General features: G+C 39.8%; 1 protein-coding gene across 1 annotated transcript in view; it reads right to left on the bottom strand.

Annotated features, from left to right (window-relative positions):
• USH2A (usherin) overlaps positions 1-11,830 on the bottom strand; it is a 558,238-nt gene that overhangs the window by 198,759 nt on the left and 347,649 nt on the right. The window contains exon 37 of the mRNA XM_026657662.2: positions 10,012-10,191. Coding sequence (XP_026513447.1) covers positions 10,012-10,191 — 180 coding nt within the window. The remainder of the gene's footprint in view (positions 1-10,011; positions 10,192-11,830) is intronic.

Here is an 11,830-nt window from a genome sequence, read left to right as displayed (position 1 = left end):
GTGTCCAGGAAGTGGATCTCTTGTGTGGACTGGTCCAGGCTGAGGTTGATGGTGGGGTGGAAATTGTTGAAGTCCAGGTGGAATTCTTCAAGGGCCTCCTTTCCGTGGGTCCATATGATGAAGATGTCATCAATGTAGCGCAAGTAGAGGAGGGGCACTAGGGGACTTCTGAATTCTGAAGAGACTTAAGAACCAAATGAAAGTTAAAGATAGGATCTGATTTATTTTTAAACTAAACAAAATGCCAGCCATATAGGGGCTATTTTAATCAGAAAGGAAAGATATAAAGGCAAGAATACTTTTATGGCAATGATTCTTAAGGAACAATGTGTCTCTATTTATCCCCTGGTGAAGAGGGAAAAAAATAGTGGTTTTGATTTCTCCCCTCCCTTCTATTCTTGCCCTCAGGAAGCTGGTAAGAGAGTCCCTTAATTTCTTTCCCCCCCCCTATGTAAACCACATGAGATGATGTAAACGTGTTAGGCTGGCAGAACTTTGCTGGAGGCTTATAGAGTCCACTGTAAGCAGAGGAACTTCAAAGCTTCCTCTACTGCGCTCACTAACACAAAGTTAGTGCTTTAGTCAAATGTTTTATAAGTAGCATAACTTCTACAATCACACTGCCTTAATGCAGGAAGTACAAAAAGTAAATGACAAAAACCAGAAATTGGCCTTGACTTCCAGTTTATGAAAATGCCATTTTTTCGTGGAAACTTCAGAAGCGCTGTCCAAAATAAAATAAAAGGAGCTTTGTAGAAAAGGGCTCAAATCATGCTACTGCAGCAACATAAAAAATAGGTTCCCAACCCCCACAACTTGTATATATGTGAAAACAGCTGAAAAGACAAAATTCATGATGTGATTTCTCACACGTCTTCTGTATATTTTCACTAGGAACGTAAATATCTTTATTGTTGAATGTATCACAAAGCATGATGACTTTATTAGGAGTTTTTAACAGTCTTGGTAAGAATTACACTGAATGAAAAAACAGTACACAAATAGGCTCAGATTATATATAAATTGCATACATCATCTAAATTGTGCACTTGTTTTATACACAGTTGAATAGGACTGACAAGAAGTTTATATGGCGAGAGGCTGTCATTTTAAAATACCATCTGCTGCTAAATCCCACAACAGCCTAGTTTCCATATTTTTTATATATTTTTCTGTGTTCCTATACCAGTTTCTAGTTCTCTAGCACAAAATATATTCTGGTGCAGTTTGTCTGCAAGACTGTGCAGCACTTAAGACTCATGCTAATGACTAAAGTTTTGCAGAAATCTAGAGTGAGCCCCCTGCACCTAGCTACAGCTAAGCCACCCAATTCACCATGCGCTAGGGCAATCACTTGGTAACTGACCACATCAGCTTTTGGGTTAATTGTACCTTTATAATGTACTATCTTGAGCTGTTTGATGTGTTGTCTCATCTGCATTCCCAAATCCAGTACAAATATCCAGAGCCTTCCAAATCATACAAAGCTGCAGATACTGGGTCAGGTCTTTGATCACCTCCTCCTCACTCCAGCTGCTTGACACTGCTTCTGGAGGAAGTAGCCTAAAAACTGATGTAATCAGCTAAGCAGTGATTGCCCCAGTGTATGGAGAATCCTTAGGTGGTTTAGCCATAACTATGCCACACCCTTCGCAGCTCTCAAAGGATGGAGCGGGAGACGGGGCTCCTGCAGGCCAGATCAGAGGAAAGAGGCGTGGCTAGAATGCCACTGAACTGATGATAACCAGAGAGTGGAGGCTTGTTGAAACAAGGAGCAATTTAGAACAGCTGGCTCAAATTGGCCCCTGATTGGCTCAAATTCAGTGAGGCAGGTGTACCACTGTGCCCCACCCCCATTTGAATTTGAAAATGTGGCCTTTCAGCTGTTCTCCCCTTGTCCCCCATTTGCACTTTGTCTTAGGCCAGCTAGAAAATATGATACCGTCCCGTCCCCCCGTCCCCCCAATATCAGCTCCCTGAAAATGATTTGCTGAGCAGACTAGGGGAGGGGGGGATAAAAGAGGGAAGGAGAACTAATGAAAGTGACAATCAGATAAATATAGCTGAGGCTAGAGGGGGATTTTTGTTTCATCTGAGACATGAGAACAACTCCCACTTTTCCACATAAACACTTTTACAGCCCTACCCTCATATCCCATGCCACAGCCACCATCCTTATGGTCAAAAGCTGGACTATTCACACAGTTTATCATTGTCACTCCTTAATTGAGCAGGACACTGCTGAATGACGTAGGGCTAGCATGTCCTCTCCTCAGACACTGCCTGCTTATTGAACGGTGATCACAATTTTCATTCAAAACTTTTTAACACTCCCTCCCGCAAACACACACAAATGTTTTTTTTGGGTAAGTGAAAACTTTTCTGAGAACCTTCTGTTTCTTAAAAAGATTCCAGTTTTTCATCCAAACTGGAACTGTTGCTATTTTGAAATATCAGAGGTTTCAAAATTAAGTATTTTATAATGTTGATATTTCAAAATACCAAAACCTTGAGTTTTTCCTTTTGCCACTGAATGCAACAAAATGAGGATCAAAACAACTTTATTTCACTTTTTATTTTTTTCTGTTTTCATATTTTCCCTGTTGCCAATCTCACTTTTTAAAACAAGAAGTTTGGAAAAGCTCCAGAGTAGCAAAAAGGACAATCTCCCCCCCCCAACATTATTCCATTCCATTCAGAGGTAAAACGGGGCATGGGGGGAGGATAAGGGCTGCGGATGGAGAAGAAATATCACCATCAACATCAGACATTTGAAATATTGGCTTTTTACATTAAAAAAATCAGGAAACATGATTTTTTAAAAAATTGTTTTGGAATGAAATTACTCACAATTTCAAAAATGTTGATGAAACTTTTTCCTTTTGTGGGAAGGGGGGGAACAGATCTAATATGGAATCGCATGGCATGGCAATTCATACCCACTGGGTCACAGGAATAACCCCAATATTGTGGCCTTTAGCCCCATACTTAAATACTATGGACCTGATTATGCCATCCTTACTCACATCACTAAATATTCATTCATTCAAGTAGTCCCAATGTCCTCAAGGAGGCTACTTTTATGAGTAAATGCTCACCAGTATAAAAGATAGCACAATCTGGCCCTTATTTATTTATAAAATTAGGTCAATGATCTCTGCCATGTGACTCAATATCCAATCTTGTATCTTGCTCCCTAAGCTAAAAGTGTCAGGGGGCCCTCTGGCTGCAGTATTTGTGGTCGTGTAAGTAGTTGGTGATCAAACACCAAGGGTTTTACACAAGGAGGCTCACTTTTCAATCTTGTGAATAAAGAAAGGAATAGCCTGGGCATGTAGGAAGCTGAGTGCCATGTGAAAAAGACCCAATGGAGGATGAGTCCAGTAAAGAAACTGAAAGCTCTCTCAGCTGTGCATCTCTGTGTCTGAGTAAATCATAACTACAAATACATTCCATAAATTATGCCAAAACTTAAAGAGATCCCTTTCACTGTTTATGCAGCTATTCTTCTTTATTAGAGAGTGGCCTCTAGAGGTGGGCAGGGAATTGGTTTTCCCAGTCCACAAAGGTTTTTGAGATTTTGAAAGTTTCCCCATTCCTCATCAGGATGGAATCAAGAAATTTTTGAAGCTTGTCAAAAGACACCCCTTCCGAAATTGCTAATAGCCTGGTGGTTGGGCAATCATCTGGGATGTGGGAAACCCTAGCTCAAGTGTCTGCTCTGCCTGATTCAGACCAGTGTCATGAACCTGAGTCCCCTAATTCCAGATGAGTGCCCCTACCACCAGGCTACTGGCTATTCTAGAGTGGGTTTCTCTCAGTCTTTTCCGTGGGAGCTGTTCCAAATAACTAATATAACCAAATAACTGTATAAATAACTAAATAATTATTGGAGGAACTTGAACCTGAGTCTACACATCCCAGGAAAGTGCCTGAACCACGAGCTATAGAGTCAGTTTCTTTCTTTCTCTCTAGTCTGGGCCAGAAATTCCATCCTGGACGTGAGAAATTTTTCCTCATATAAAGTTTGAAACTGGGACATTCCCTCAGAAAGTTTCCCTTTCAATTAATTGGCATTTTCCCTTTTACAGGGGGTTCATTCACCGCAGGAGCACCTTATCATGGCCAGGTATGGTGTAGCTGCTGTCTGTATGGCGCCCCCCTCCCCTCCCAACAGTCATTCCATCACTGCAATGGTCTCTCTTCCTGGAACTTGGCCCTCTGGCCAGGTCATGCTTTAATCCACCCCTTCTAGTGTAACAGAGAGTCCAACCCAGCTGTAGTCCAATGACCTTGCAGCAGGTCTTCCATCAGTCTCTGATCTCTGTGGTCTTTACACCCCTTACCTCAGGGGTTCTCCCCCCCCTTCCTTGGTGGCTGGTAGGGGAACCCAGGCCCTCTCTCTACTCTGGGTTCCAGCCCAGGGACACTGTAGCTGGCAGCCAAGGTCTACTCCCTCAGATGCCTTGCTGCCTTCCTGGACTGCTTCCTACCATTTCTATCCCCCAGAGGATGGCTGCAGACTCTCTCCCTGCAGCTTCTTTTTGCTACTAATTATTGGCTTTATAATCACCAGTCATAGGTGCCGACTCTATGGGTGCTGCAGGGCTGGAGCACTCACGGAAAAAAAACTGTGGGTGCTCAGCACCCACCGGCAGCCCTGCGGATCAGTTCCTCCTCCCCTAGCCCTCCTGCCTCCTGCAATCAGCTGTTCAGCAGCCTGCAGGTGCTGGGGGAGAGGGGGAGGAGTGGGGGCAGGAAGAGGCGGGGTGTGTGTGTGGCGGGGCATGGGTCTGAAGTGGCAGGGTGGAGGTGGGGGAAAGGGATGGAATGGGAGTGGGGCCTAGGGAAGAGCGGGGGGTCAAGCACCCCCAGGGAACACGGGAAGTCGGCGTCTCTGCAACCAGCCCCTCTCCAGCTGGTCTTCATTGTCAATTAGCTTGGCTTTCTCTATCTGCCAGGTATGTTAATTGTCCTCTCAGGTCCATACTAACACTGTCAGGGCCTGTGTTGGGTACACACTCCATCACACCGATGAACATCTGTTTCACTGAAAACCTTCCAACCAGCTCTAGTGGCTACTCTTCCCTCTTTCACATGGAACAAGAGCAACAACCAGAAGGCGCTCAGAAGCCTCGGGGGTTCCTTCCACAAAGCAGCTGGTCTCCCCTCCTCTGTCCACATGGAATACAGCACCAGCAGCCAGGAAGAGCCTTCACATACTCCTGAATCAACCACTCCACTCCACTCTGGAATTTCCCTCCTCATTTGCTGTCTTGACATTGATGGTTGATGGCCCTTCATCCTGCCCCTCTCTCACCACAGACACCCAGCATCTCCCCAGGCTCACTCTGCCTCTCAACTGTGCTCACCTTCCTTCCTCTCACCCTTCCCCCTCTACCTCCTTCCCGCTCCGTTTCCCTGTCTCACTCCAACAATCCTTTCCTCTCTCACACTTCAACCCTAAGTGTCCTGAAAAAAACAAAGAACACAGCATCTAAAACTAAGTGTTTGTAAATAAATAAAACAAACGTACAAAAATAGGACACAAATCTGGCACAAGGAGAATATCTGCCATCACCCTGACCATTTTGTTCAGATGTTATTATAATTATTTATTATTTTTATTATAGTTTCGGCTAGAGGCACCAACTGGGCATTGTACAATTGTATATTCGGAGAGAATCTTTGCTTACAATCCAAATAGACAAGGCAACTGAAAAATGAGAGCACGGATGTATTATTGTCTCCATTTTACAAATACAGTATATTGTAATCCCTTCCACAACACTTCAACAGTTTTTTGTCTAACTGGATTGGAAGCTCTTTGCACCAGTGATTGTATGCATCTTCCTCTCTGTTTGTACACCACCTAGTGCAATGTCACCCTGATACTGATAGAGGTCTTTGGGTGCTACCACTTCACAAATATATCATAATTATTAATACATGCATACTATGTAAAGAGGATTTTGTTTGCAGTTTATATTTTGTATTCTTTGATATCATTTTCAAACCTTAAATGCATTTAGTTAATTCCAATAATTTTAAAACAATTTTATTTCCAGCATTTTTTATTAGCTTAAAACCTCAAACTGGTGCTGAGGCTTGTTAACACAGTATCTTTTACAACTTCTACCAAAGCAGTTTAGGATAAGATAAATAGAATGAATTTATTCTTTTTGGGAAAATATAAAACTCAGAAGAAATCTGTTTCTACCTCTGCGGTATGAAATTTGTCACTAATCATTTTAAACTATGCCCTTTTATGCTTCTTCTGTCTCTTTTCGCTTTCTGTGCAGTTCTTTGATGTAACAAAGACAGTTTCAGACAAGATTTCAGTTCATCTGGAAAAAAAAAGCTTTAAGTCTTGAGGCAAAATGCAGTGTATTTAAAATTTATACACTCCATAATGCCTTTGTTCTGAACTTGAACATCCTGCAAAACTTCTCTGCTTTCTTTGCCTTCCAACTCTAAGATAATTTGTTCTCCTGGTTTCAGCTTATTATTATGCAAAAGTGACTTTAACTCGTGGTTCCATCATTTAACTACATGCACAGTCATGGCTGACCCTTTCTGATCAATTGCCAATCCATACAGGTTTGACTGATAAAAGAGCCAATTAGATTTAAGCAAATTAAGGGACATCACCAATGTCAACCACTTATTAAACTGAATGCTGAATTCCATGCATACAAAACACTAATGCACCAAGTCCCATTAAGAGTTGAAATCCTAACCCCATTAGTAACTCTGGACCGCTACAGGGTAAGGGTCAAAAGAAAGTTTCATATTTATGGATTAACATTTGGATTCAATTTTTATTTTATTTTTTAATTCTTTTCCAAGAACTCTTGAACCTGAATTGCAATTCTAGTCAAGCACTTATATAAAATATATTCTTTATTTCTGAGAGGGTTTTTTTTTTTTAAGAGTTGAATTTAAGCATTGCAACTCGGTTTGGTATTTTAAGTAAACTCAAGGAACTGCATTCCCAGAAATTAAGATGATACATTTTCTGAAGCAACTGATAAGATCAATATGCATAATAGTACGTGGCTTAATAAAGTAGAATATATTTTAAACGAAAATCAAAGAAAACAAAGACACCTTGCCTGAAAATTACTGAATCAACTGAAAAAATACCCACTATTTAATAGTATTGATTTGTTGTGAGTATTAAGATGGAATTCTCATTTGTTCTCTACCTTTCCACCTGATTTATGGCCTTTTATCATACTCTATAATGTATTCTCCATAGTGCATATTTTTGAACAGTGGAGTTTTTTGTGCTCCTTGAAAAGTTATTGCTACAGTTTTGGACCCACTAAAAGACTATAATTAATCTTTATATATTTAGGTCTCAACCCCCATACATTACTAAATACTATAAAACTTGTAGTGTTTAAGAGACCACCCTCCATTTTTAGGCAATCTTTTGTCCAAAAAAACCCCTTTCCCTCTCCAAGAATCTCCAGATGTATTAAGTATAACTCTTCAACATCTTTGCTACACATCACTTAATCAAGCAATTTTTGTCACTCCCTTGTGTAATGAATTACAACAGGTGGCTCTGTATTCCTGATCATACTTTTTAAACACTTCAGTATGAAACAATGCTTCTGTCACTATTTGCCACTGATGTAGTCTTAAATTTCATTGATCAAGAACCATGGAGGTTAAAAGATGAAGTCTAAGATAGGGTCAAATCCTGCTATCATATGCACAGTTCAAGGACATGCATGAGTATAAATTACCAGAATTTGACCCACAGCTTTTAGCTATAACCATGCAGAATCAAATCCTGTAGCCTTGTTTCATTCCTTGGGGTCAAGCAAAACTCCCACTGATATCAATGAGTGAAATCCCGGCCCCTATGAAGTCAATGGCAAAATTTCCACTGATTTCATTGGGGCCAGTATTCCACCCAATAACTTCAATGTACAGGATTTGTCCCACTGATAAATAAGTATTACACTTAGAATATAGCATTATGAATTAGAATGTTATTGCACTCAAATTAAACAGCGATTATAATAAAACATAATGGAAAGGTAAATATGGATTATAGAATGTCATATATAACAGTACTTCTCTCATATGCACTGATTCATTTATTATTCATTTCAGTATGGCTCACAGTCGACTGGAAAATGGTATGGAAGATTTCTTTAATAACTCTCAGTGCTAATTTAATTCTACTTAAACACACATATTCTAGTGAATGCCACATGCTTTTCAGCATGATTTTATGTGTAAATCAGGATAATATGTTTTCAGATCATTAAGTAAAAGGAAGCATGAACTAAAACCTATTTAATCAATGAGGTATTGCTTTTAAACTACCACAAGGTCATAAAAAAGATAATTTCAAAGCTATAAGTTTCCTAATTGTAATCAACAACAATCTAATGATGAAAGAAAGTATATCCTAATGGCTATCATAAACTTGTGCACATCCTTGCCTATCTTCAGAGATCCTGTATCTTTTCATTTTTTAAAACTGTCAGCACTAAGTTTCTGATTCCTTCCTTCAAAGCTGAACAATCACACACAGATTAGATGCGATGTTAATGGATAGCTTCAATAAACAATTTATCTCAGATTTAGTTTATTATAATAAAACTATATTTTTGTTTCTTAGCCTTGGATAGAGGTGAGTCCACTATTAGAAGCATATGGTATATTATGTGAATTGATCCTCTTTTTCTGTTCGAGAATTGTCCATACACAGTTTACAATTTTCCCTTAGTCAAAGTTATTTGCAACACATTTGCCTACAAATAATTTTTGGTCAGTACATTGTTTGCAAACATATCATTGTGAGTATTATTTGATATTTGTGTTATGTTGGCTAGTTTTGACTGTATATGTAGGTTCCCTGGCATTGTTCCTGGTCCTTTGCTCCATAGATATACTACTAAGGATCAGCTTGTTGTTTAGCTCTCATTTATAGGTTCAAAATTCACTTTTAGGAATATTCACTTATGTTTCACTGTTTCTGCAAACATTCCTGCTAGAAAATTCATTCATTAGAATATTCATGTAAAGACAATACAAAAGGGACACAAACCCATCTGATGTGAATTCAAGCTTTTATTTCAGTGAGTATTCAGATGAAATGTTTGCAGGTAATTGTTCAGCTGTGGTATGAAGCATATTTCAAACCCTTCTTGATAGATAACTTACCAAAAGTGGACTAGATCCTCACCTGGTGTAAATTAGCATAGTTCCATTGATTTCAGTAGATCGACACCAATTTGTGATTCCAGCCAGTATGCTGCTGAAACTGAACTTTACCATTAACACACCAACCACTTCAAAATATATCCAATAAATGCTGTTCTTGTGTATAGCTTACACTTTCTATACAAAATCAGATTACCCTCCACAGTGTGTGCACCTATCTAGGTTCTTGTATCACACTAGCCTATCACTAGGCTAGCTGAGTGCCTCTCACAAATAAACAAAAACCTCAGGACATTTCACATTCACACACACAAACCTACGGATATCTACTTCTGCCTTCATATCTCACAGTTTTTAAGATGCGCAATAGGTCGTATTAGAACAGGGCCGGCCCACAACATTTTGGCACCTGAGGTGGGGAGCTCAAATGATGCCCCCATATCCTCTTGCTTGGGCCAAAACTTTGAAAGGTCTCAATTCTGCCTTCCTCCAGCACAGCACTCCACCATCTCTGTGCATCTAGAGCAGAGAGAATACATATGCACCAGCAGCAGACACAATTTTCTACACTCTAGTGGCGCCCCCACTCCCACCCACAGTCTGGCACCTGAGGCAGACGCCTCAGTTTGCCTCATGGTAAGGCCAGCCATGTATTAGAAGCTGAACCCAACAGTTTTGCGAGTAACAGTTGCTAACGCAGACGTTCCTCTGAACTTCAAATACTCAGTTGCAATAATAAACAATGTGTTCAACTGAACAACACAGCATAACATAACAGTATATTTGTAACATGCAGAATAACAGAACTTTTTTTCTACTTACCCCCTGGAGGCATGGCTAGTGTTATGGGATCACTTATCACGCTGCCTTGGCTATTGGAAGCATTAACTTGTATAGTGTAGTTAGCAAATGGAATCAGTCCTCTAATGGGCACCCATATGTTGGATTCTTTGCTGCTGTGTAAGATCTTTGTGCCATTTACAATAGTGTAATTAGCATTATCTGTTAAAAACAAAAAGGTGGGGAGAACAATAGTTAGGTTTTGTACCTACTGCAATTCCTGTTCTTTATGGACCAAGTTCTGATGCTACTGGTGTCAATGGGGATTTTGCCATTGACTTCAATGGGAGGAAGCAATGACCCCATTTGAACATTTAATATTTTTGCCCAATTTTCTCCTTTCTTCACAAACAGCTTGTGGTATTTGCAAGGTACCAAAAGAATAAAATCATAAGAACTAACCATATATGTACAGAAACAGATTGCTATATGAAAACATGGGCCAAAATTTGGGAGTCATTAGTGTTCTGACAGTTGCTTCAGAGCTGTTCAAATGAGCAGGATCATTCAAAAAGTTTAGGGATGAAATCATGGCCCCATAGAAGTCAATAGCAAAATTCTCATTGACTTAATGGGGCCAGGATTTCTGCCTAGAAATCTGTACTTCCATCAAAGCGGTAGATCACTCCCATTTACATACGTGAGAACGACAAATGTTGATTGAAAAGTACCTGGGCTTAAATGTGAGCTTGGACCTAATGAAGGGGGAAGAAAGATTGACAGTATTCTATTTTCTGAAGTATCCAAAGGGGCCTACAGGCTTTCAGTTGAACTGGGAGATTTGGATGACTAAGTCCCTTAGGCCTCTTGGAAAATCCAACCCTTTCATATACCCCAAAACCCCTAAGGAAAGAGAGAGGAGAATAGGGAATTCGCACTTGGGTATCTGAGGGCAAAACTGGGCTCATTTACTGTCCAATGTTTTGAATGTGTAAAGTGCTATACAGGTGATAATACTATCATCATCAACATCACCCACTAAAGTCAATGTGAATTTTGCATAAAAATCAGTGGTAGCATCACAGAAGTGCTCAAATGCCACAGTGACAAGTATCTGATTAGATAGAATATCTAATAGCTGAATGGAAAGATGTAGGATTTTAAAATATCTGGAACAAAGACAATATGAGTCGTAATTCTTAAAAGCAGTTCTCCAGTCTGAGTCCACTGCAAAACCAAAATACAATAGATATACATATTTCAAAATAATAATAATACAACCAAATTCTGTTCTAGTTACACCTTTCTGACCACTCACTGGGCTCCATTTTTCTTTGTGCATGTTTAATATGCATTGTTAAAACTGAGCACATTGTTAAGCCTGAAGCAGTTCTTCAAACACCACTTTCAATAGCACTTCCAACACATTCAGTTACATCCTCACACATGGTAGTAAACTCAGGCCAGCACGTACTATAAGTGTTCTCTCTATGCAGCCACCATACTCTGATTTGGTGATTCTTGCAAACATTTTGCAATTCACTTATTTTAACGGTATTGGCCTCAAATTGCAGCCATGCAACTTTCTTGATGTCAACCGAATTGCATGGGTGGAATTTAGGGCACAGTTTTGATTATTCCATAGCTAAAGTGTTGTAAGTTTACTTCCTCTTGTGTTTTTAACTTTTAGTCTTGCATTCCTTTTTTCAGTCTCCACTGAAGTCCAATGTATCTGTTGGCCAAATTCTGCCTCCATTACAATACCACTAAGCAATACAGTGTAACATAGGGACAGATGCTGATCTCATTTACACTAGCGTAAATTCAAGTAACTTCACTGAAGTTAATACATTTAATCTGG

The sequence above is a fragment of the Terrapene carolina genome, unplaced genomic scaffold (genome assembly GCF_002925995.2).
Source record: "Terrapene carolina triunguis isolate 2854851 unplaced genomic scaffold, T_m_triunguis-2.0 Scaffold262, whole genome shotgun sequence".
NCBI classification, from domain to species: Eukaryota; Metazoa; Chordata; order Testudines; family Emydidae; genus Terrapene; species Terrapene triunguis.
This window is presented reverse-complemented; position numbering and strand designations above follow the sequence as displayed.